The 26,096-nt window shown below is 55.3% G+C and overlaps 1 protein-coding gene across 2 annotated transcripts in view; it reads left to right on the top strand.

Annotated features, from left to right (window-relative positions):
* FBLN1 (fibulin 1) overlaps nucleotides 1-20,065 on the top strand; it is an 81,662-nt gene extending 61,597 nt beyond the window's left edge. For both annotated transcript variants that reach the window (XM_057741949.1, XM_057741948.1), the window contains exons 16-17: nucleotides 897-1,028; nucleotides 19,704-20,065. In XM_057741949.1, coding sequence (XP_057597932.1) covers nucleotides 897-1,028; nucleotides 19,704-19,843 — 272 coding nt within the window. In that variant the 3' untranslated portion in view covers nucleotides 19,844-20,065. The remainder of the gene's footprint in view (nucleotides 1-896; nucleotides 1,029-19,703) is intronic.
* The last annotated feature ends 6,031 nt before the right edge of the window (nucleotides 20,066-26,096 follow it).

The following is a 26,096-nucleotide window of genomic DNA, read 5'->3' as shown; positions in this document are numbered from 1 at the left end:
GCTTCGGGAGCCAGTAGGGGGTTGCGACTGATGCTATTTGCGTACAGAGCCGGCATCCTGGAGACCGAGGGGCAGATGGGCTGGTGCGGCTAGACCAGCTCCAGGCAGCCCAGCAGTAAAACGGTCAGTGTGCCCGTCACACTGCGCCCCCCCCACCCCCAGGCAGCTCCCGGCCTGCAGGGTAGACCTGCCATCACAGCCCCCTTTTGCACACGGGTGGAGCCGGGCAGAGGGCTCCCAGCACCCAGCAGAGGCCTGTGGACGGGGCACTGCTCTGTATGCCTTGCTTCGGGCTGTGCAGCCCATGTGGCAGGGCTGGTGTGGTCTCCAGACTCCCCCTTCCCCTGTGGAGTCCTCACCCCTGGCCTTCGGAGGAGCTCGCTGTGAGGATTCAGTCAGCAAGGTCGACTGAGCCTCCGGCTGGGGCCGGGCTCTGGGACACAGTGATGAGAAGGAGCCCTCTGTCCCTCTCAGGGAAGACGGAGTTTACCCTGTGTTTGCACATGGCAGCAGGGTCCTGCGGGGTAACACCGGAGCACGCGCCGGAACACAGAACCTGGCCATGCGGGCGAGAGGGCGGGAGGTCCCCAGGGGTGTGCTGGCCTGCAGGAGCCCCACCCGCCCCTCGTTCCTCTGGAAGAGGGGAGGCACAGAGTCTTCTCAGGGGGCGCGGACTCGGGTCGGAGGAAATCCCTGACTGCTGTTTGCCTTGTTCAGAATGATGGGTTCCACCAAACCACCAATCCGTCCCAAATCCCTAACGGCCCATTTTGTGGCCTCCTGGCCAGTGCTCATCCATAATTTGGTTCTAGAGGGAGTTGGGTGTGGTTAGAGATACCTGTCAGCACCTTGGGCCCGGGAAATCTAGACCTAGCACGCCGTGCTTCTCCCTGCAGAGATCATCTTCCTCCGTGCCGTCACGCCCGCCTACCCCGCCAACCACGCCGACATCATCTTCGACATAACAGACGGGAACCTCCGTGACTCCTTCGATATCATCAAGCGCTACATGGACGGCATGACCGTGGGTGAGTGGCTCAGCCGAGGCCTGTCGGGGGCCGGCCCGGCTCCCCTCTGAGTCCCCGGGCCTTCGGGGCCCAGCTGGAACCCCCACGCCCCCCCCGTCAATCTCAGTTGGAGGAGCACCCAGGGTGGTGAAGCCGCCGCTCTCGGGGAGACCCCTGTGGGCCCAGTCGCCCCACCTACAAAGGGTGGGTTAAGTAGGTCTCTGCCTCTCACAGCCGTGGATTTCAGGTCACACGGGTGAAGCGCTGGTCCCGGGCTCTGCACAGCCTCCCAGCCGTGGGAGCTGATACCATCTTCGTTCTCGTGATGCAGCAGAGGACCAGCTAACGGGTGGCAGGGCCTGGCTCGCCTTGCTGCGTGTCCAGTCTTGTCCCCTCCCGCGTGTCGGGGGTAGGAGGACCGAGGTCACATCAAGGCACATTCATAGCCCTCCCCCCACCCCCCGAGATTCAAGGAGGGCTGGGGCGGAGGAAGACTGGGAGAAGAGGGAGGGGAGAGGCAGAAGCGGGTGTGTCTGGGACATGTTCACGGTGCCTCTCCTGAACCCTCATGCTTTAAAGACTTCAAATTCATGGAGAATGAAAACCATCACATCGGCTGCTTTGGACTTAAATTTAGACTCACGTTTTCAAAGCCGCTGAGCCACCGAGGGCCGGGCCCGCGCTCGCCTAGGCCTCCGTTGCCCCGTTGTGACTGGGGTTGGGAGGAGTGGGCCTCGTGGTCTCTCAGGCCCGGGATCTTGGGACGTGTTGGAGCGCGCACGCGGCTGGTCCTGGACGCAGCGTTTTGGAACGTGGTCTGTAGGTGGCGCTGTTGGATCTCAGAACCGTGGTCCCCGAGGCCCCCAACCCCAACCGTAGTTGAGCTGCCGCCGGAGACAGGGAATCGTGATTCTCTGGTTGCCGAAGACCCATGTGTAGCGACTTTACAAGCTCTTAAATGGGTCTGCATGTTGGAAACATGACTGAGTCATCTGGGGGGCCCCGCCCCCGGCCTCCTCCTCCTCGAGCTGGCAGCAGGAATAATTAGTTAATTACAGTTAATGGTACATTAGCTCTGCCGGGATTCAAAGGGGAGGGCGTGCAGTTTGGGTGTCAGCGGCCTTAAAACTTGCCACTTGCCCTTGAGTCACTGCCCACCCTGGGCCTCAGTTTCCCCCATTATTAGGTGAAGGCACTTAAGGGACCTCCAGGTGCCTGGGATTGGGGGCAGGCAGGAGGAGGTAGGGTCGAGGGTTTGTCCCCCTGCGGGAGGGGTGGTGAGCAGCCCCCCGGCACTCGCTCCCAGGAGCCCGCCTTGAGCCAGCCCTGTGTGTGACGCTGGGCCTGCAGGTGTGGCTGCCGCACGGCCCACCCTGGGACAGCTCACAGCTCTGGGACTGCAGGAGTTGGAATCGGAAGCTTCTGGTGCACGTGCTCATCCTTTGCATGTCTGCACCCCTCCCGAGCCCCGTCTGTACCAGGCCCTGGGCCCGGCTTTGTGGGTGCAGAGGTGGGTCCGTACCACGCAGCCCCTGCCCCTCAGGGCTTTGCATTCCATGGGGGGCGGGGGGCACATAAACAGGTCAGCACCATGCAGTGATGCAGAGACAGTGACAAGCCTCCCAGCTGCGAGGCCTCTCTGGGGTTGGGCTCCGGACAGTGTTTGTGTCTTCAGTCCCCAGCTAAACCCTTCCTGGAGGGACCCAGGCCAGGGGCTGGGCAGTGGCTGGGCCCAGAGCCAGTGCTCACCAGCACATTTTTCTAGCCGCATCTGTACTCCAAACAGAACCAACCTGGGAGTCTCTGTTTCTTGGCTTCCCATCCACTGGGGCAGAAAATCCTGGCATCTCAGAGCCTGGAAGATCCTGGAGGTCACCTCTTCCAACTCCTTCTTTTGCACTGGGTAACATCAAGGCCCAGAGCAGTGAGGGGGGTGGCCGGTCTTCGCAGGGTGACTCAAGGCGGGGTGGGGTATGGGACAGACCCCCGGTGTGAGAAGCGACCCCCAGGCCGCAGAGACAGAGCAGCCTCTCCTCACTGCGCTTGGTCACATGGGCCCTGTCTTTGGATTCTGGTGCTGGGGGAGGGTCCAGTCTGGCCCTTGGGAATTCGTCCTGCCTGCGGTCCGGCCTCCTGGGTGGCCCCGGCCTCTTCAGCTTCTCAGGACATTTACAGGATGTCCCGTCGGGTTGGGCCCCTGGGGTTCACCGGCATCCTCTCCCAGAGTGGGCAGGGTCTCGCTGAGGTGGGACCCAGGCTGTACCGGGCTCTGGTCTCTGTACCCACCAGTCGCTGCCTTCTTTCTCTGCTTGGGGTCTCTTCCCTGGCCTTCCTTATCCGCACCTCCTTCCCTCTCCTCTTCTGCCCCAAATGGTTTCTGTGCCTCCCAGGAGCTTCTGGGCTCTGGGGGTAGCTGCCCTGGCACACGCCAGCCCGGGACACTGGCCGGTCTGCGTGCAATGGATTCGAGACCAGTCTGAGCAGCCTGGGAACCCCCGCTGGGCAGACGCACCCCCGCATCCCCGCTCGGTCCTCGCAGATGCCTCCGGGGATGTGATCGTCTCCCTTGGGCAAAGGAGGGAACGGAATAAATGACCGCCTGAGACTGAGCAGCGGAAAAACCACAGGGCCCGGGGTGTTTGCAGACTTGTTTTTCGCCATGCATCCTTATTTCAAGCAGCGTCTTAGACAGAACCCCTTCAAGTCCGCGGAGAGGGAGAAAGTGTTTTCCGGGGCCGCTGAAGCTCCCCGGGGGCACCTGGGCCCATTGAGAACCACCGTGCGGCCCCTGCAGCACCAGGGAAGGGACCCCACCTTCTCACAGGCGTTGGCTGCTCCGGGCCACGCCCTGTGTGGACACTGGGCATGGGGTCAGGAAGACTTCCTGGAAGAGGTGAGGTCTCAGCGGGGTTGTGAAGCACGTGAAGGAGTGCCTAACACTTAGTGCCCAGAGCAAGTGCTTCGTCCCCGCCGCACCCCGTGACATGGAGGGAGTCTCCCCATTCACGGATGAGGGAGCAATGGCCAGGGAGGGCAGGAGGCTTGTCCTAGGCCTCCTGGTGCTGGGGGGCAGAGCACGCCTAGAACCCAGCCTTCCCCAGACACCCAGAGTGGAGCCCGTGGACGGCTGGCGTTGACTTGGGCAAAGTTACCGAGAGTTCACATCCCCAAAAATCACCCAGTGTGCAAGCTACCGTTGAGTTCATTCCTCCCCCAAATAACAGAAGAAGAAAGTACCCCAGGTCGATTAAGAACCTAAAAGGGCCGGACCTTCCCCTAATGTATCCTTTAAAAAACAGTTCTTCGCAGGGATAAAGGCAGCTGTGAAGCAGCACTGAGCTGCTGTCTCTGTAAAGCCCCGTGCAGCCGCCCAGTTGCATTCCTCTTTCACCAGCTGTCAATGAAAAATGAAGAATGTATTTTCAACCTGTGCAAAAATGCTCTATTAATGCCTGAGGTATTCTCGGGCCACTACAAAGCCTTCCTTATCCAGCCCCAGATTCATTCTTCGCTCAGCAGAGTGCGGGCTGTAATCAAGGACTGCTTCAGAAGGGGTCTTTCAGGTAATAGCTCCTGAGAGATGACTAACAGGGGGCCCTGGTGAGATGGACGTGGGCCGTGTAGGATCAGCCCTTGGCCACCCTGGACTCCCCAGGCTGCCAGGTGGCAGATGGTATCTGAGCCTCATCCTTTCCCTACTTCTTTTTAACTATTTTTCTAAGGAGGGAAAAAAAAAAATCTGTCTATATAGAGGGTCAGCTTGGCCAAAATTTCTGCTAAAACCTCCCCAAAGCTAATAGGAACTAGACAGTGCTCAGCGGAAGCTGCTTTTTAGATCCACTGGTTGATTCTGTGAACGGCCCTCCTGATCCTTGGCTGGCATCACTGTTTCTATAAGGAAAAACTGACGTGCTGGCCTGGGGTCCCATGGCCAGTGCGTCGGTGCTGCAGGCGGCGGGCAGGTGTGCTGGGGGTCGAGTCTTTTCTGGGTTGTTCCCTGAGCTCCTCTTCCTCCGCTGGGTCCCCTGAGAAACAGAGGTGCTCCTGTCCTCAGCTCCCGGCCGGGCGCCGTGGCAGCCAGTCCTGCTCCCAGTAGAGTCTGAATGAATGGAGATTGGCCGGCTCACCTTAGGGATGGTTACCTGTATTAGGCTGAGGAGGGATATTCCCTGATTACAGATGCCATTGTTGTCATTGGATGAAATGATTATGTGAAAGCTCCCCGCAGTGCCTGGCGCACAGTGCAGGAAGTCAGCGTTAGTGGAACCCAAGCCTTTTCCCAATGCCCACGTCGTCTGTGCTGAAGCCAGATGTGGGGTCTCTAAGTGTCACCAGTACGCACCACCCGCGTAACAGTATCCTCACTCCCCCTCCTAAAGGGACCAGACACTTCTACATTTTGGAATAGCATTCTAAGGTTCATCTGTGAGCATGTGAGGATTATTACTCTATTTCAAGTTAAGTTTGAAAAATATCGGTGACTGCAGTGGCCCTTTTAGGGCAAAGCACAATGGAGTCTCTGTTGCCACAGATGGGGCACTGAACTTGGGGTCATATGTTCTGGGCTTAATTCTTGCTTGGTTCTCTGCTTCTAGCTGTGGGACCTCAGGCAGGTCTCATAACCTCTCTGAGCCTCAGTTTTCTTCTCAGCAAGATTGTCATAATAATACTTGCCTTGCTGGGTTATGAGGACTAGAAGGAGTTGTATGTGTTTTAGTGTAGCTGGGTAGGCTGTTCGGGGGATAAATGAGCCACTGTGAGGAAGCCGTCTGGAGCTGGAGAGCTGGTGAGAGCTTGCAGCCCCCCTGAGAGGACAGGACAGCAGGCCAGAGGGAGGCACGTGGGATGGTACTAGGCGTATTCACCCCAAAGTGGCTCCGGCTACCTGGGAGCTATGGAATAGGCACGTCTCGGGGGCTGGGCTGACCAATCGGACCCACCCTGAAGCAGAATGGTGGAGGCCATGCCTCCCAAGTTCTGACATCCTTGAACTACCTCATTCATTCAACAAGAATGTCCTGGGTTCCTCCCCCATGCTGAGCCCTGTGCTGGGTGCCAGGGAACAGATTTATACCCAAGCCACAGGTCCTGCTTTCAAGAAGCTGCCCCCTGGCTTCCCTAGCATCTGCCATCTGAGTTCCTACAGGGAAGGTGCTTGTTTTTCAGCAGTAGGCCCCCGTTAATGTCTCAGCGGGAGAGACAGGTGGTGTGTGGCAGGGCTGCCATGTACAGTTGCATACGTTGTGCACTGCAAAACCCTAGGGGGTACCATTCGCAGCTGCTTCTATGTGCAGTGCACAACCTAGTCAGCTGTACACAGCAGCTCCGGGACAAGAGCTTATGAGTGAAGATACCAACCTACATGTACCTCTGCCCCTGTCCAGGTGAGGCCCCGCGCAAAGCAAAGAGCTTGCTTGCCCAGCCATCTGGCTTCAAGTCACCCTCAGCTGTCCCAGCTAGCAGGGCCCAGATCACCTCTTCAAAATCATTACCTCTGAAGGGGTTAAACATGCGCTGCCGACCCCACCCGGCAGCCTGATTCGGAAAGCTTGGCCGGGGATCAGTACACATGACGAATGAGAGTCAGAAATTCCACCTAAAAACAACAGCGCGGCCGTCCCTGCCCGTGGTGAGGGATCGGCCCTGTCCGGGCTTTCACGGCAAATCCCGGGATTAGGTGCTTTCTCTTCTCCGGGAGGCACAGCCCCGTCACCTGGGGCCACACCCTGGCCGACAGCCAAGTCGTTTCCTGGGTGATGCGCGGGGACGGGCCTCAGCCCAGCTTTACCTGGGGGCTGGCCGTGCGTGGAAGGCCGGGGGTGCGGAGGGCAGGCGGGGGTCTCTCAGAGGGGTTCGTGGGGCGAGAGAGGGGGCCGAACAACCGACACGTCTGTGCTCCCTGTGCTGGGACCCCGCGGAGCAGAGATGGGGCCACAGGCGGCGGGCCCAGCTCCGTCCTGACTCATAGGAACGCAGTTATTCCTCCTGCAGATTCCTGTGACACGGGCTCCCGACACCCAGTGTCACAGACGCAGAAACTCTCAGAGGCCACCCGCAGACAGCCCCCGGCTCGGGCAGGACTCTCAAGGCTCAGAGGGGTCCACGGGGCACAGCCGCTTCTTTTGGCCCCCTCTCCAAGTGGGGCACACAGGGGCCACAGGGAGCCTCACTGGACACCTCCCTGCTCCTGCCCCTGGACCCACGTGTCACGTGGGCTGCTGCTCACACCTGCTGGCCCCGCCTCCGATGTCTTCACCTGGCTGTGAGGTCCTGCGAGCCGGCCCAGAGCAGCCTCCTCTCTTAGCAATGCACTTCCCTGTCCCGGTGAAAGGTGCTCAGCCACTCGGTTCTGGAAGCCGGAAGCCGGGGACCCTCTGCTCCCCTCCTCCCACCCCACAGCCAGTTACTGCTGGGTCTGCCAGGTTTTAAACCCCACCTTTCACGTCCAAACCCGCCCCCAGCTGGAGAGATGTCCTCCGCCTCTGTCTGCTTATCTCCTCCCCAGCATCCAGCATGCTCATCCCTTCCTCTCCTCTCAGCTCTGCTCCAGACACACCAGCCCATGCCCCAGACCCCAGGCATTTCATGGCCTCTCTGTTCTCCCAGACTTTGGCCATGGCACTCACCCGCTTTTCCTCTTGGTAAGCTCCTATTCATCCCTCAGAGCCCAAGTCAGCCATCACCGCTCCTCATGGGCCCTCCACGCCCCCCACCGGCAGTGTGCAGCTCCTTCCTTTGTGCTCCCAGGGCACCCTGGCCTCTTTCAGGACTCTTGTCATACTCATTCTTCTAGCGAATGATGTGTGCGTCCTGCGGGGGCAGGTCCTGCTATAGGGGATGTGACAGTGGCCAAGACAGACAGACAGACAGACATGAATTCCTACCTCGTACACGTTTTATTTCAGGGAGTAGGAGCAGACAGGAAACAAATGTAGTATCCCCACCGTCAGGCGGTGGCGCGTGCTATGCAGAGGGCCAGAGAGGAGAGGGGGCAGGCTGTGAGAAAGAGTAACTGAGTGTCTGGTGATGGGAGACGTGTCTGAGACCCGAGGAGCTGAGGAAATGAACCATGCGGAGATCTGGAGGAAGGGCTCCAGGCAATGGGAACAGCAGATGCAAAGTCCCTGAGGCAGAGGCGAGCCTGGCGTGTTCCAATAGCAGCAAGGAGGCTGTGGAAGAGGCAGGGTCTTGAGGCCATCGTAACGGCTCTGGCTTTTCCGCCGAGCGAAGTGGGAGCCACATGAGGGCTTTGGGACAAGGAGGGTGATGATCCAACGTTTTAAAGGCTCCTTCTGGGCACTGAGGTGAGGCCGGGCTCAGGGAGACACTGCGGCTGCTGCAGTAATCCAGGCTGGAGGTGATGGTGGCTTTGACCACGTGGCCCTGGCAGGTGGGGTGAGCAGTAAACAGATATGATTAGGAGCTGGAGCCAGGTTTCACGGACGAGTTGGGCACAGAGGCAAGGATGACCACGTGGATTTTGACCTAAAGAACAAGGAGATTCATTGGGTGAGCCAGGGAAGCTGTGACGTGGCAGCTCTGGGGAGGCTGGAAATTCCCTTTGACATTAAGATCGAGGGGCTTGTTGGACATCCATGGCCATCCGGGTAGAATAAGTGAGTCTGGAAGGCGTTAGCGGGTGGGTGGTAGTTGGAGCCCTGAGGCCAGTCAAGCTCACCGAGGAATTGAGTGTAGACAGAGGAGAGAGGAGGCCAGAGCCTGGGCACTGCAGCCTCCGGTGCTCAGAGGTTGGGAGATGAGGAGAGGAGGCCAGCCTGGAGGAGGAGGCCTTTCCAGGAGGAGGGGCAGGGCGTCGGGTCAACCATGGTGAGTCTGGTCAGTTGAGGACCAAGGATTCACCATTGGATTCAGTATCATCCCAGCCGATGGTGACCTTGACAAGGCCGTCTCAGTGGAGCGGGGTCGAGGGGAGACACACGGGAGTGGGAGTGCTGGAGGCAGTGCTGGGGACTCCTTCTAGAAGACATGCTGTGCATGGGGGCAGGGAAGCCCTGGTGCCAGCGGGAAGGGTGTGGTGCTCACGGCACTGTGAGTTTTTGCTTGACTTTTCTACCAATTGTGAATTCCTAGAGGCAAGATCCCAAAAGGGGTTCATCTGTGCCATGCCCCCCACCTCCCTGTTTGTCTTTTTTTTATATACAAATTTATTTATTTGTTTGTTTGTTTGTTGGCTGCATTGGGTCTTCGTTGCTGCGTGAGGGCTTTTCTCTAGTTATGGTGAGCAGGGGCTCCTCTTCATTGCAGGGCGTGGGCTTCTCATTATGGTGGCTTCTCTTGTGGTGAAGCACGGGCTCTAGGCATGCAGGCTTCAGTAGTTGTGGCACGTGGGCTCAGTAGTTGTGGTGCATGGGCTTAGTTGCTCCATGGCATGTGGGATCTTCTCGGACCAGGGATGGAACCCGGGTCCCCTGCATTGGTGGGCAGATTCTCTTTTTTTTTTAATTAATTTATTTGTTTATTGATTGATTGATTGATTGATTGGCTGTGTTGGGTCTTCGTTGCTGCACAAGAGCTTTCTGTAGTTGTGGCGAGCGGGGGCTACTCTTCATTGTAGTGCGCCGGCTCCTCATAGCCGTGGCTTCTCTTGTTGCGGAGCACGGGCTCTAGGCACGTGGACTTTAGTTGCAGCACACAGGCTCAATAGTTGTGGCACACGGGCTTAGTTGCTCTGAGGCATGTGGGATCTTCCCGGACCAGGGATTGAACCCGTGTCCCCTGCATTGGCAGGCGGCTTCTTAACCACTGCGCCACCAGGGAAGTCCCTGTTTGTCTTTCTGGCACACGCATGCACACGCGTGCACACACACAGCACACCCGTCAGGAGGCAGCCCAGGCCCAGCACCCAGCAGGCTGCAGGATCATCCCCGCCTGCCCTCTTCCAGAGTCACCAAGGGGTTAAAGTGAGTCCAGAGCAGCCTCTGAGCACCTCCCGGGTTCTCCTGGGGATCAGCTGCGTCCAGAATGATTTGTGACCCTCTTACCGCTGCTGTTATGCACCTTTCGAAAGGCCTTTGATATCACTTGCACATTCATAAATTATTCTTTTTTCTTTTTAAAGAAAATGAAGTGTTTTTAGCGAAACAGCAGTAGAGACATGTTGTGCAAAGTTAGAAAAAAGAGTCTGGTGATGATACGCATCTTCCGACGGCCTCACTTGACAACCATAAATACATACAGGACCCAGACACCACCGCAGCCGCTGGCACGGAGCGCACTTCCTGCGGCCTCGGAGCCGGGTGTTTCCAGATGGAACATCCAGCCCGTGCCCACGGCTGGGAACCCCAAGTACGGGTCCCCAGTTGTCACAGTCGTCTTAACAGCAGACCCTCCTGGGCCCCTGCTGTGTGCCACGCACTCCCCCAGCGCGTGGTACACACGTATGTGTCACTTAACCCTGTAGGTGATGGTCCCATTCTCCAGGTGAGGAAACTGAGGCACAGAGGGGGTTCCAGGCTCAGAGGGTGTGACTGAGGCATGCGCACAGCACGCTGGGATGCGGTGTGGGGTTCCTGCTGCCGTGACCTTCCTGTGTGACCTTGGGCAGGGCACAGTCCTGCTCTTCAAGGTCTGCTGCCCCAGTCTGGAAACGTCTCTGCGTCCCTGGCAGCCGTGAACACAGTACCTAGAGTCAGTGCATGATAAATGTTTGGTCGCTGGCTGGTCACGTGATTCTCCTTCTGAGAGTCCAGTGCCAGAAGAGCCTGTGTGGGGCCTCGGCCCAGATAAAGGGAATTGAAGGCCTGGGGGTTTCCGGCTGCAACCCCACCAGCAGGAAGCCCTCTCTGTCCTTAGCTGGCTCGTTCTTAGCGCTTCTTGGGAAGGAAAAGAGAAACCACCAAACCCCAGCGCGGCCCCTCTTTCCGAGATCCGGCAGTGACCCCATCGCTCCAGGAAAGGGTCTCCGCTCCTCGGGGCCATCAGGCCGCTGCCCACATGCCAGCCTCCTTGCTCGCCCCTCCCCCCCCGGTTCTCAGCCACTCGGGAAACTGAGAGCAGAAACCCTCCGCCTGAACCCCTCCCTGCGGCCTGCTCCTGGCCAGGCCACCCTGTCCTTCGGAGTCCAGCTGCAGGTCACGTCCTTGGTGATGCGCCCACGGGCACCATACGGAGCACGTAGCCTCGGCGCTGCCGGAGCGCCTTTGCTGACCTTTACTGGCCTCTGTGCCCCGTCATCTGTGTCAGCCTCCCCAGGGGCCGAGAACCCGTGAGGATGCAGACCAGTGCTGCTCACGGTGACCCCGGCACCCGCGCAGCTCAGTGGCCGGGGAGGCTCGGGGCACCCAGGCTGCGCTCACCAGCCCAGCGGGCCTCCGAATCCCTCGGGGCCGGATCGCCTCTGGAGAGGAGGTAGCACAGCCTCGAGGCCCAGAAGGCAGAGGGAGGGCCCGTCTCTGCTGTTTCTGGTCTCTGATTCTAAGTCAGGCCGAGCTGGCCACCCTTGTGCGCATCCCGCTTTCCTGCGGCTCTTGTTCATCTGGGGGCCCCGCGAGGGGTCTGGCGTGGCTGGAGTACAGCCAGTGCTGAGAAATCAGGCTGGACAGGTTGGCGGGGCCTCATCAAGGGATTTCACCGGCTGGGGGCTGGGGGCCGGGGGGCCGGGGGGCAGGGCGAGAAGAGTTCTAGGCAGAGCCACAAGGTGGACCCCACGTGGGATTTGTGTTCTAGAAGTCTGGCGCTGGCCACAGTGGGAGGTAAACTGGGGCGAGGGAGGAGGAAGGTGTTGTGAACATTCAGGTAGAAAGACGAGGCCTGAACTGGGGCAGGTGGGGCTGGCGTGGAGCAGGGGAGAGTCTAGAGACCCTTTGAAGCGGACTGCGTCGGCCTTGGTCCTGATGGAGCAGGAGGGCTGGAAGCAAGAGGCGTGCGGACTCCACACGCCCGGCTCGGGGGCCTGGGAGGAAGGCGGTGGGTTTAGGGGAAGGGGAGGGTGTTCCAGTTGCCCACCTGGAGAGATGTGAGTGAGCTCCTGCGTTTGGGTCGGGGCAGGGAGGGACCCGCAGGCAGGCGGGTGGGGGTGTGCTGATCTAGGCGGGAGGACACGCAGAGGAAGAGGAGAGGATTTCTTATCCTTCCCGTCATCGTCACGTTTTTGGCCAACCTGGTAAAAGCAGGTGCATCAGACAGTAAATCCCTCCTGGAAAACCGCCCGGGCCTGCTCTCCCTCTGGCGGGGCCACGCGGCTGGGTGGAAAGGGCAGTGGCCTGGGATCTGGGTTCATGGGCTGCTTTGCTGTTGCTGGTTCCTTGAGGTTCAGAACTCACTTCACCACTGGAACCTCCTTTGCTCCTCCTGGAACCTTGGACCACGAGGCCCCAGCAGGTGTGGCTGAGATGAGGGGGGAGGAGACGGCAGATGAAGCTGGGGGCCATACCGGCCACGCACCCTAGAAATGTTTGTTCCCGCGTCTGGGAAGGAGTCTGAAAGGTTTGCTGCAGGGCTGATGTTTCTTCTCATATTCCCCTCCAAGGGAAAGGGGGACCCTGGGGGTTGACTCTTAGTTCCCTGCAGCTGCCCTGTCCAACCGAGGAGGAAGCACACTTGTGATAATTAAGAAATGGGGAGGATGAGTTCTGCTGAGCCACGTTGGGTGCCATTTGGTATTTAGATAAGCAGCTCAGACACCTGTCCCTCCTTCCAAGTTCCTACCTGGGCGTTTTTCAGGGCATGAAGAGCAGACGGTGTCAGGAAGTCCATCCCTTCCCTGCCAGTGAGTGATGTAATTACCCTGTAGTTCCTTTCTGCCATTTCTGCCCTATATGGATGGCGCAGCCAAGGGCAGTACATTCTGGAAGCTTCCTCCACGCCACACCCCACTGTGAGGAGAGAGCAGGTGCAGCGGGGTGGAGGGAGCTGGGCTCGGGGTCAGGCCCGTCCGGATGGACGCCGCGCCCTGAGAGCTGTGTGATTCCAGCATCCCCCAGAACCCCGTTCTCCTCCCAGTGGAAGGAAGGCAAAGATCCTTCCTCCCTAGGAGTGTGAGGAGAACGGGATGGAGTCGTGGACACGTGGGGCCCATCCGTTTGCATTTCCCTCCCCTGCTGTGGACCTCTTTCCCAGCCCATCAGAACCCTAGCTTGTTTGCTTTAGAAGCCCAGATCATATTTCTTCGTGTTCTTGATTTTTCCTCTTTGCCTTTGGTCTGTGCTATTAATCCTAGCCTGCTGAGATCGTTATTCCTATCAAGGAAAATTTCCTAAGAGCTGGGCAATGGTTTGCATCTTTCCACTCGCCCATCATGTGAGTGTTTGACGGGACCACGTGGGTCTCCTCTGAGCTCCCGGGTTCTCTGTTCCAGTGCCTTGTCCTCGCAGGCCCACACGTCACCTTCTCCCTGCTTGCGGCTCTGTGTGGTGGCCGCCAGGGCCAGACAGGGAGGCCTGGCTCTCCTGTGTCGCCTTTCTCCTGCCACGTGGTCAACACCTGAAAATCCAGTGACCTTTGGCTACTATCCATCCCTTCCCCACACTTCCATTTCTGGGTGGTAACTTTCAACTTTATACACTGTGCTTAGCGCTTTGATCTTTAGTTCGTTCATTCATTCAGCAACTGTTGGTTGAGTGCCTCCCACGTGTCAGGTATATAGTAGGACCAAGGGTCTACTCTGTTCAAGAACCAGAGATACAGGAGTGACCAGGAAAGACAGTGCCGTTGGCCTCACCTTGCAGTGGGGGGACTGTGGTAACCAAGAGGACGAATGGCTGTGTCACCTGATTGCAGGTAGCGACCACATCTTCTTTTATGATGTAGACGTGTGGCTTTCTTACTACTGCCTTTTCTAACTTGAACCTCTGTCTTTTGAAAAGCACCGTTAATTTCCACTGGCGTCAGATGTCATGCAGGCTCTGGAAAATGCTCTTTGACAACTTTGTTCATGCCATTCCACTTGGTCGGTTAGAATCACAGGACTTCTCAGTCGGAGGCTGAACTTCAGAAAGACGGTGACTGGTACAAGGTCACGTGGCTGGTCGGTAAGGGACCAGCATAGGAACCTAAGCTGTGACTCCAAGTCTCTTTGTAGATCAGTGTCTCATGCAGACGGCCCCACGGCTGGTCTTCCTCCTTTCAAACAACCTGTGGACAACCAGTTTCAACCTCAGTCAAGTAGCAGGAGCTTGGGGATGGCTTCACAGGCCTGGGCTCCAGACCACAGTTCCCAAGAGGCGACAGAGGTCTCCCACCGAACTCCTGTGCTCTGTGCTCAGGCTCCTGCACCCCCAGCACATCAGCTGCAATTTACAAAGCAGAGACGAGACATGAAGGTGAAGTGCCCAAAGGGACCTACATTTTTCAAAGGGAAAAAAAAAGGCTTAATTATATCTTTAAGAGGCACAGACACGCCGAGGAATACCAGCAGTGTCTGAGACCCGAAGCAGAAATGCCAAGGGTGAGGATTTGGAAGATTAACACAGTTGAACTCAGCATCAGGGCCTTTTTTCTCCCCTGGGGCTCTTGAAAGTTAGGGAGGTAAACACCCCAGTAGGTAAGATGGACAAGGCAGGCATGACGGAAATGCACCTCTCTCTTTGTCCTGCATTTTGCTGCTGGGGTGGTCATTCCACAGAAAGCTGCTCCTGCCCAGAACCTTCAGTGGCCCCCTTCCCTTCAGGACAAAGTGTGGAGGGGCCCTCAAGGTCTGGTGTCCGTTCTTCCCTCTCTCCTTCTTCTCTTCTCTCTCTCCTTCTTTCTTCCTCTGCCTTCCTCTTACTCAGCGATGGTGATGGTGCCCTTGCTGTGTCCTGCCCCAGGCCCTGGGCTGGGGACGATGCAGACCCTGCCCCTGACGGGGGAGCCGTCTGTGAGAGTTCTCTGCTCCAGGCAGGTGCGGTGGCACAGCCCAGGGAGACCAGGTATTAGGTGACACAGAGTGGGGCTGGGCAAGCGTCATGAAAGAGGACACAGGTGGTCTAGCTGGTCCCCAGTGCCTGGCACATAGCAGATGCCAACTACACGTCTGTAGAATCAAGTGGATGATGGAATTGGACTCCTGGTGGAGGTCCAGTTTCTAATGTTTGTGATGCCACATATGGGCAGCCAGGGCTTCTCTTCTTCCCTGTCTTGTTTCCCTGCACTGGGAAGGTTGTTGGTGGTTCTGAAAGAATACTTGCCTAGAATCGGTGTTGGGGAGGAAGCCAGGAGACTGCTGACCTACATCCGCCATTCTGTGAGCCTCATGATGTGTGAGATCCCTGGAGGAGCCCTTTACCACCTCCTCGGCCTCATCTGTCTATCCTTCCCCAAGGTTAACACTGTTCCCAGAACTGACCCGAACCTTCATGCTTTTGGCCTTTGCACATGTCCTACCTGCCTCCTTGGCTCCTACTTAATTTTCAAAATCCGATTTAAAGTCAGCTCCACTGTAGAATCTTCCTTAAAGCTCCCCTGTGCAGGATGGCCTCTGCTGGATGGAGGGTGGATGGATGGATGGATGGATGGATGGATGGATGGATGAGTGGGTGGGCCTATGCATGGCAGATGGTTGAATGGGTAGGAAAGCTGTAAAGAAAGAAGTGATATCAGGAGAAAGTCTAGGTTCAGTGAAGGTGAGGACAAGGATGTGGAACTCAAGGTTGAACTAACCTGGGGATGAAGGGAGCATGTTCACGCAAACCAGAACTCCCGGGAAGTGGGGCTAGGCTAAAGGAATAGTGGTCAGGTCCACTGAGTGGGTGTGGCCTGGGAAGGGAGGCCTGGGCTGTCTAGGGTTATGGATAGAGCTGGAGATTCAGTGTGGACTTCAGGTCAGAGGAGAGGGACAGAGAAGCCGATTCTGGAGGGATGTAACGGGAGGCACTTCCCTGAGCCTGCTGCGTGCACTCCTGCGATGTCTTGTTTAATCCTTGCAGCACATCTATTTCTTCCACCTTAATCATTTTCCTGTTAAAGGCAAGGATCCTGAGAAAATCCAGGCCCTGTGTGTGACCTGTATCTGAAATTCAGCCCCTTCTCAACGCCCTTTCCACCAGAGCAGCCCTTTTCTTCCTTCAGTATTTTGTTTGTCTCGCCTCTTAGCTGTTTATGATCAGAGCAGTTAGCAACAGCTTTCAGCTCTGGTCTTGAGCCGTCATAGAAACTAAACCTCACGAAGTGCCCTAACACGACATATTTAGGTACATTTTCGGCACATTCAGAGCTTTCCTTTCTCGTAAATTTTTAAGTCACTCCAGTAAAACAATTCAGCACTTGCTTTATTTTTCAATCATGCAGGAATTCAGCCCTACTTTAACTGAAGATCAGATCACGTTTGCATGTTGGGAGCTTTTTGATATTCAGCAGTCATTTCTGAGGGAGAAGGAGAAGGATGGCCTTGTGATGGTTTTGTTTCTGATTCTGAAGCTTGTTGTGTTTAATCCCTGTCTCACAAAAGAGGAAATGGAGATTCAGAAAGGTTAAATACCTAACCTGGCGTCGGTTGGACTCAAACCCTGTGTCCCGCAGAGCTGTGGGTCTCAGGGTCCAGCTAGGATGACCCTGTCCCCGAGCCCAGCTCACTGCCTCAGCACCTTCTCTTTCCTCTCTGTCCCCAGGCTGAGCCCACCAAGGACAGCCACTCACTTTCTCTACATTATTTCTTTAGCCCAGTGCCCGGTACACATAGGTGGGCCCAGAAACGTCTGTGGATCAGAACTGTTGATGCTGTCAGAGCTCGCACATGCAGCAAGAAGTCTTTATTTAGTTGTGCGTGTGTGTGATATAATTATTTTTTAATATTTTGTAATATTACACTATATATAAATTTATAATACACATTTTATATTAATATATAAATTATATTTTATATAACAGTAATATAAATTATATAAACATCTGTATAAAATAGATATATGCAAAAGTTCATATAAACATAAAGTAAATAATATACGTTTCGTTTGTAATCGTATTTATATATAAATTAGATTTTTGATCTGTTTTAAATAAGCATATTTTATATTATATGCTTATACTATATATATTATATGTTATAATATATATTTTGTATTTGCAGTAATTAAACTATATAGTTATGTGTCATATATTAATTATAGGATATTTAATATAAGAATGTATAGAAATAAATATATAGTGTATCTGATTGCAGCTTGTAGAAGTGTTCCCTCCACGTCCTTTGCTCTCTGTCCTGAAACAGTTCTCAGGTTCACTTAGCCTCTCACCTCTTTCCTTCAAGCCCCCTGAGCCCCTCTGAGCACTGCCCCTGGGATGGATGCTGTCGGCAGGTAACCCAGGCCACTGAGACCAGTGGGTGCCAGTGGGGGTCTCAGGCCTGGGGAGAGGAGAGGGGGTCACTGGTGGGGGTGCGGAGGGGACAGGAGAGCTTGGGGCCATGCTCCCCACTGGGGCCACGCCAACCCGGGCCCAGATGGTGCCAAGAAAGGGGCAAGCGGGAGTGGCCCGGTCATACCAAGGGTGGTGACAAGCCCACGTCTTTAGCCGGGAGCTGAAGATGTGCGTGGGCATTCAAACAGGACAAAGCTGCCGTGTCATCACCAGGGAGGGGCAGAGAAAGGGTGCTGACAGCCTGCAGAAGCTGCGCTTATCTCTCCATCAGAGCTAAAGCCCTGTTTGCTTAGAATAGCCTGGAATTCCACCCCGCTACTGGGCATTTCGCTTTTGAAACTCTAAGCCCAGGGAGTGAAAGAGGGGGTGGTGTGCCCAAGTCCCCCTTCTGAGCATGGACTTGGTGGTCCTGACCAGGGACCGGCCACTGGTGCCAAAGGCCTTCGGGACCCTTCAGTCTCCTCGGAGCCTTTGCCGCTCACGGGACAGGCATCAGGGGCCTGACTGAGCTGCCCGTGTGCACATTTCCCAAGTCTGCAGCAGGGCTCTTTGTAGAAACCAGCTTGGAAGCGGTAGCTGGATGCAGCAGTCAGTGGCTGTCTCTCAGCACGTGGTTGAGGAGCTGTGGGCTCCAGGGTGTTCTTTGTGGGCATCCCTGCATGGTGTACGGGAACCGTGCACCCTTCCCGACCCCGCCTTCAGGGACGTCATGTTGGTAGCTTGAAATTGGCCACAGAAACTGTTACATGGCACAACTGGAGAGCCGGCTGCTACAGCACACCCCGCACCACGTGACTTTGGGAAAGTCCTAACATCGGAGCGGGTGTGGTGGAGGAGTGACCTCTCTTAACTGTCACCAGCTATGAGTGGCACCTGGTCTGTGCCGGGCACTGGGGATCTTCAGGGAGGGGCGCTTCCTCCAGGAAGACTCTCCTGACTCCCCCAGCCTTCCTCACTTCCATCCTCACCCTGCTGGACAGTGTGCAGACTTCTGTCAGCATGGCACTCACCTAGATCCGCCACCGGCTTTGAAACCAGGATGCTATTCTTTTTCTTTGTATCACCGAGAACAGCACTTGGTACCAGTTGAGGAATGCATGAACTCGTGCGGAAGCGAAGCGCTCGGCCTGCTGGTCTGGCAGGGAAATAGCCCTGCACACCTGGAGCTCACACCTTGGTGGATGTTGTGCTGGGGTGTCTGGACCACTCGGTGCAGAAGCACAGGGTCACATGGCATCGTCTGCTTGCTGAGGAATCTGTGGCCCAGAGAGGGTGATGGTCTCTCCAAGTTCAGCCAGGATGATAACACTCAGCCTAGCCCCATGTGTCTGGTCCCAGAGCGCAGGAGCGTTCTCTCCATGAGACTTTGGGTGCCCTGCATGGGCAGGTGGGGCCAGCAGGATCCGGCCTGGATTCATGGAGCTTCCAGGCACAGGTTTGGGGAGAGTTACGGAATCCACTCTTACCACCCAACCCTGCTCCCCTGCGAGTCTGCAGAACACCTGGAGTGGCTCCCTCTTGTACTGTGACCGAACTGAGCTTGTCTGCCCTGTACTCTGAGCCTCGGCAGGGTCGGCCTTGCAGGTCTTGACCTTCACCTGGTCCCTGTCTGGTTCAGGGAGAACTCCCTGCCACCCCCAGCAGCCTCACAGTTTCTGCTTCCCCGGAACAGACACCTGTCTCCACCCTGCCACCTTCCTCCTTCTGCTTGCCCTGGCCCATCTCTGCTGCTCAGGCTGGACCCGAGCCGCCTCTGGCTCACCTGTTACTTGAACACAGAACAATGGGCACACGTGTCACCCTCCAGAGCAGAAGTGTGGAGAGCGAGGGATCCGGGCATATGTCCCATAGGGAATCGGGACTTCTCTGCTCAGATCAAGCGTTTCCAGGACCCCACGACAATCCTCCGTGGGAGGGATTCAGGGAAGAGGATCACACCTGCTTTGTTTTCTTCCTGAGGGTCATAGCTGGGCACAGTGGGTAGGGGGGAGGGGGAGAGGTGTCTCCTGGGCATCTGCTCCATGCCAGACCCTTTATCTAGACTCTTAAATCCTCGGTCAGGTACACGGTGGTAGAGGAGGGAACCTGGCCTCGGAGAGACCAGGAGCGGGCGTTGACCCTAAGGCATCAGATGCTGAAGCCCACGTGCACAGATTCCCTCACACTATGAGCTGCACACAATGGAAAGGCTGTAGTGAGCTCGCTGTCGCTCGTCTCTAGAGGTGGTAGCAGAGCCTGGGAGTGACCATTTGGAAGCAGATGCTAAGCATCTGGCTCGGGTGGGACGTGATGAGGTCTGAGGCCTCCTCTAGCTCGGAATCTCCTGGAGGGAAATCGTTTCCCAGATCTCCGTGTTGCTTCGGTCTCTGCTAACTCCCACAACACCTTCTGCTCTCTCCCCAGGTGTCGTGCGCCAGGTACGGCCCATCGTGGGCCCGTTTCACGCCGTCCTGAAGCTGGAGATGAACTACGTGGTTGGGGGTGTGGTGTCCCACCGAAATGTCGTCAACGTCCACATCTTCGTCTCTGAGTACTGGTTCTGAGGGCTGGTTCACAGTGCAGCCAAGTCTGTGCCTCCAGGCCAAGTCATTGCTGACAATGACAGTGCCCTGTCCCTGTTTGTACCACCCAGACATATCTTGATGTTATGTATTTGTTTGTAGTGTTAGGCCGACATGTATTCAGCTGGGCCAGATGAGTAAGTCCATCTGTTATATTTTGGTGTTTAAATAATGAGTCCAATTACTTAACTGTTTGGTTGAAAACCCTGCTTATTTTTTAAGGCAAAGGTTAAATTTTGCTCCCTTTTTCTGCCTGTGGGCTGGGCATTGCTAAGGACCAAGGGAAAAAAGACATTTTTCAGGGGGCAGCGAGTCCAAGTGCTAAGAGAAGACCAGTTCTTGCCCTGATTTTATGAAATTTGACATTTGGTACTTTTTTTTCCAATCAGATTTTGTATGTCCAATTCTAAGGACATGGCTGCCAAAGAAGAGCAGGTACGATAAACTCTGCCCAGAGGCAGCATGCCACCATGCCTTGGGGAGCACTTCAAACTTACAGTTCTGTGGAAGCAGAAAAATCCCTCAGTAAAGACAGAGCCGGCTAGGTTTGTGTGAGACTCCAGTATGGTCACCAAAGGAATCGCTGGGTTTTCTGCACCCTGCATCGTCATAGGTGGGAAAATAAACAGCTTTGTGATCTTCCTGATGGCCTGTGCACGGGAGTCTTTCAAGAGGGAGTATCTGGATGGCACAGGGCCTGCGAGTGTTCCCCCAAGGCCTTCTCAACACCCTCCTGCCTCCCAAGGTTCTGGGGTGGGACCCAGCACGTGTGTTGGAAAAGCGTCCATTTCTGAGAGCTTGCCCGCCCCCTAGGAAGCATGGCTCAAGCACCCCACATCCCACACTCAGTGCAGCAGGCACGTCACGGAGCTCTGCTGACAGTGTCCCTCCCGGGCCTTCTGATCCCCTCTAGAAGCTGCGGGGGAGAATCAGTGATTCTCTTAAGTGGGAAGGAGAGACCACCAGGTGCACTGAAGCCCCGTGCACTCGGCAGCTGGTGCTTCATTTATTCCTCCCGGGAACCCAGCCGGGGGTGGGGGTGGTGATCATGCCTGATTTAGAGACACGCAAACCGGGCTCAGAGAGAGGAACTCAACTGCCCAAAGTCACATGACTTTTTAGAGGCAAAGAAGGGATTCAAATTCAGTTTATCAGACTCCAAGTTCCACTCCTCTGTAAAAACCCTGGGTCAGAAGAGACACGGGCAGACTGGATTTGTGGGCTATCCTGACGCCACCTTCAGCACGGATGGTGGAGCCCAGAGCAGCCTACTCCCGGAGCCTGCTTGGACCCACAGGAATTCAGCATCCACGACCTTCATTTCCACACATCACATCTCCTCCGAATCCCACCCTGGTTCATCCCATCTTCTTAGGCATCCCATTCATGCCCCAGATCATCTCAGCAGCCTGGACGCAGGCACTGGCTGAGCTCTCAGCCCCACACGTGGGATTTCAGCACGGCCGGTGTTCTGGTCATTTAAGCCTGTCCTGCTCCAACTCTGTAGAACCTTTGGGAACTCCCAGCATTTCTGAGGTCACTCCTTTGGGGCACTTGTCCATCAAAGCCAGACCTGGGCCAACCTGTCACTTCTTGAGCTGGTGGGAAGGGGAAGAACCAATGGGGGGCCGGACTGTTCTGGGAGTCAGGTCCAGGGAGGCGGAGAGTACAGGGGACAACTGGGCAGCTCCCCATGCCAGTGAACAGGGGTCTTGGCAGGGAAGGGGAGGGTAGCTGGGGTCTGATCACAGGAATGGAAGAAGTATAGGGGCAGGAAGTGCGGAGGCCACTTTCGCACCTGCAGCTTTCGGGGCACGTTTGCAGAAGCCAGGCAGTTCTGGGCACAGGCCCTTGGAGAGGAAGGTTTCCGGGAGCCTCTTCTTTCCTGAGGCCTGGGTGGGGTGGGCTGGGAAGACAGAAGTGCTGGCTGCTTCTGGGAAAGGGCCTTTCCCACACTCTTAACAGGGATTAAGGTGAGAGGTGCCATTGGTGGACAGGGCCAACCCTCCCACCGTTGATTGGCTCTCAGATGAGCACATGGCCCAAGCTAGCCAATCAGACCCTCCTGATCAAGCGCGGTGGGGCGTGCGAGAAGGCAGAGGAGAGGTGGTGAGGTCAGAGGGCTGTGGAGTAGAAAAGCAGAGGGGCGAAGGGCACGGAGTCCTGGTCCTGCCTGATTCAGAGGGCCAGGAGGGCCGGGTCTGAACCTCGCCTTGGCAGCAGCTAGCCGCGGGAGTCACTGCCGTCTACCAAGCCTCAGTTTCTGCATCTGCAAAATGGAGCCGGGAATCCCTGCTGAGCTGCCTTGCTCCCCAATGGCAGTGAGCAGCCCTGAAGCTGATGAGGGCACAAGGGCTTTGCAGATGTAAAGGGCCGCGTACCTACGGGAGATCTTATCATCATTCATCATTAAAGGTAAGGACGGTGTCGATGATAACGGTTGCCACAGTCAAGCACACGAATGTCCTCCGGAAGCCAGGCATCTTTTAAACTCTGCATTTCCTTTTCTTAATCGTCTCTGAGAGACGTGGGATAGATGGTCGTGTATGTTACACATGAGCCTAATTTTTCATATTTCACATGCTCCGGGTTGGGCACCCAGTGGGCAGATAAATATCCCATTATCCTTGCAGAGGATTACTGTCAGGGCCCAGGGTCGGCCGCATGAGGTTCCAGAAGGTCTCGTGCTGTCATATTCCACCAAGAGGCTGTGTCTGCTGTGCATGAAGGGAAGCTACTCCAAGGTTCCGAGCAGCTCTGTGGCGTGTGTGTGGCCAGAGTGCCTGGGTCACCTGGCGTCCTGGAGGCACCAGTGTTCGGGCTGAGCCTCTTCATCCCGGAAGTGGAAGGAGATGGAAACTGAGTCTTGAATGACGTTTGAAGTCTCCAGGGAGAAATAGAGCCATTGCAGAACTTTTATAACGTGGCCTGGGGGAGGTGTGGTGACAGTCACTGTGACTCCCAACAATCACATTCCACTCTGTTGAAGATCTGTCGTGGGCCAGGAACACCTCTGTCGTGGTCCCCCAATACACACACGCACACACACACACACACACACACACACACACGCAAGCACGCACACACACTTCACCCTCAGTGCCTCTGCCGGGCAAGCTCAGGGCCATCTTCTCCCAAGAGGACGCCTGCCTGTCTCCCGCCCTGGGCTGGCCATCTGCTCCCATCGCTACAGAACTTGCAGTGTGATCTCCTGTCCTGCGCTCTTTCTGTACCCACAAGTCTGCATGAAAAGCTTTCTTCCCCTGACATACTGGATCTGTGACTTTCACTTTTTAAAATCCTTGTTATTATATAGTTTTTAAAAATGCATTAGAGTATAGAAAACCTCTCATCCCCATCACCCAGCTTCAACAATTATCAACTCTCTGCCCATCTTTCATCTTCCCCCTGCCCCCGCCGACTCCTTTTACTTTGCAGGAGTATTTTTTTATTTTTATTTTTTTATTTATTTATTTTTTAAAATTTATTTATTTTATTGGCCATGTCGGGTCTTTTTTTTACTGCGTGCAGGCTTTCTCTAGTTGTGGTGCGCGGGCTCCTCATTGCCGTGGCTTCTCTTGTTGTGGAGCACGGGCTCTAGGCACATGGGCTTCAGTAGTTGCAGCACATGGGCTCGATAGCTGTGGCTCACAGGCTCTAAAGCTCAGGCTCAATAGTTGTGGCGCATGGGCTTAGTTGCTCCATGGTATGTGGGATCTTCCTGGAGCAGGGATTGAACCCGTGTCCCCTGCATTGGCAGGCGGATTCTTAACCACTGCGCCACTGAGGAAGCCCAGGAGTATTTTTTTTAAATAAACTTTATTTTTTAGAGCAGTTTTAGATTGACAGAAAAAGTGTGAAGATAGTACAGAATTACTGTGTACCCAGCCACCAGTTTCTCCACCGTAATATTTTACTGGAGTGTGGTACATTTGTTGCAATTAACTCATATTGATACAGTATTATTAACTAAGATACATACGTTTTTCTGGTTTTCTTAGTTTGTACCTAACGCCATTTTGCTGCCCCAGGACCTCACCCGGGACCGCACATTACACGTGGTCGTCCTGTCTCCTTAGCTCCTCTGGGCTGTGACAGTTTCTCAGCCTTGCCTGGTTTTTTGATGACCTCAGCAGTTTGGAGGAGGACTGGGCAGGTGTTTTGTTGGATGCCCCTCTATTAGGTTTTGTCTGATGTTTTTTTCATATTTAGACGGGGGTTCAGAGTTTTGGGAGGAAGAACACAGAGGGGACGTGCCACCAGGGCACGTGCCGTCAATGTGACTGATCATGTGATGTTGACCTTGATCGCCTGCCTGAGGGGTGTGTGTCAGGCTTCCCCACTGTAAAGTCACTCTTCCTGCCCGCCCAGCCCCCCCCACCACAACCCTCATCAGTTCTGGACTCTTTGGGAGGAAGTCACTGTGCCTGACCCACTGTTGCCGAAATTTGGCCTCTGTTCACCGACACCCAATAGAAATGTGGAGGCAGAGTTTTGGGTGAAGTAGAAAAGAACAGCTTTATTACTTTGTCAGGCAAAGGAGGTCACGGGGGTTAATGCCCCCAAAACTGTGTGTCCCACCCTGGAGGGGGTAGTGAGGAGTCTTACAGTGTTCAAGGAGCAGGGCGTGGTCAGCTCGTGGACCTTCTTCTGATTGGTCGGTGGTGAGGTCATCGGGACTCAGCATCATCAACCTCTGGTTCCAGCGGGTCTAGGGTCTCGGTGCTCGTGGGCAGCACGCAGTTAACTGCCCCACCTGGTGGGGGTTTCAGTACCTGCAGAACAGCTCAGAGGACATGGCTCAGAATATTATCCATGCTCCTTGAGGAGGAAGCAAAGGTCCTTGACTGTGTTTAATGGCAAAAGTATTATTATTTTGTCTTGCTTGACTGTTTGCATTTCTTTCTGCATTTTCTCACTTCTGTGACTAAATTTATTCTTTGACTAAAGTTTTTCTACAGACAAAAGGCAGGTGAGGACATGGGTGGGGGTCTATTCTGGGAAAGCCTCATAGGGTCCTGCTCGGTTACACCACCCTGAAGGATTCACTCTCCAGCACCTTGAGGGCAGAGAGCAGGGATATTTTAAAGCAAATCCCAGACATCATGTCACTTCATATTTCAAAACCTTAAATACTTTTTTTTTGGGGGGGGTACACCAAGTTCAATCATCTGTTTTTATACACATATCCCCATATTCCCTCCCTCCCTCAACTCCCCCCCCACCCTCCCTCAAGTCCCCCCCCTTAAATACTTTTAAAATATACATTTCTAATGATAAGGACTTTTAAAAGACAACCACCACACCTGTCACACCTAACTGTATTAACAGTGATTCTTTAATATTTTCTGATAAGTGGCTTATATATCTAATCCAGCTTGACAAGCATTTAGGAAGATGGGTAGAAGGACCCCAGGAGAGATGCAAAGATAAGGAAGATGCAATCCCTGCTCCCTGGGATTGGGGGCAAAATAGAAGGCAGTTATTTCCTTAACAAAAGGAAATTTTCATTTACCAAAGGATTCACTTTGGGACTGTTTTACAAAACCAGCCTCCACTTTGTGTTCACAGTTTACCAAAAAGTAGACTTGCCCCTCCTCATCCTTCAAGCCTCAGCCCAAACGTGCCTCCCTGAGTTGAGGCTTCCCCTAGACTCCCACCACCCAGGGCGCAGACCTCTCTCCCACAACACGTGTTTCAAGTGCACACCCCAAATGATCCCAGGGCCGCCTGCCCTGGGGCCGCGATGTGGTCAGCTGGTTGCAGGCAGGGCTCTGGGCCACTCCTAGGCTTGGTGATCAGAGCCGGGAGTGAGGGGCCAGGCAGGACGGGGGACGAGGGGTGGTACCAGCGGCAGTCCCTGTGCACCAGCCCCACAGCTGGTTGGAGGGGGCAGGGAGGAGGCTGAGCAAAGGTGAGCTGGCTGCAAGGACAACTCCCCGACTGCACCCCGACTCTGGTGAGTGAAATAAAGTTAGAAGGTACCATTTATCTATGTGTAGGCAATTGAGTAGTGTTCCCCAAAAAGATATGTCCAAGTCCTAACCCCAGGTCCCTGTGGACGTGAACTTATTTGGAAATAGAGTCTTTGCAGCTGTGATCAAGTTGAGGATCTTGGGGTGAGATCATCCTGGATTTGGGGTGGGCCTTAAATCCAACAACTGGTGACGTTATAAAGAAAGGACAAGGAGACTCGACACAGACCCACAAGGGAAGGCCATATGAAAATGGGGGC

This window comes from Hippopotamus amphibius, chromosome 7, assembly GCF_030028045.1.
Source record: "Hippopotamus amphibius kiboko isolate mHipAmp2 chromosome 7, mHipAmp2.hap2, whole genome shotgun sequence".
Taxonomy (NCBI): domain Eukaryota; kingdom Metazoa; phylum Chordata; class Mammalia; order Artiodactyla; family Hippopotamidae; genus Hippopotamus; species Hippopotamus amphibius.
This window is presented reverse-complemented; position numbering and strand designations above follow the sequence as displayed.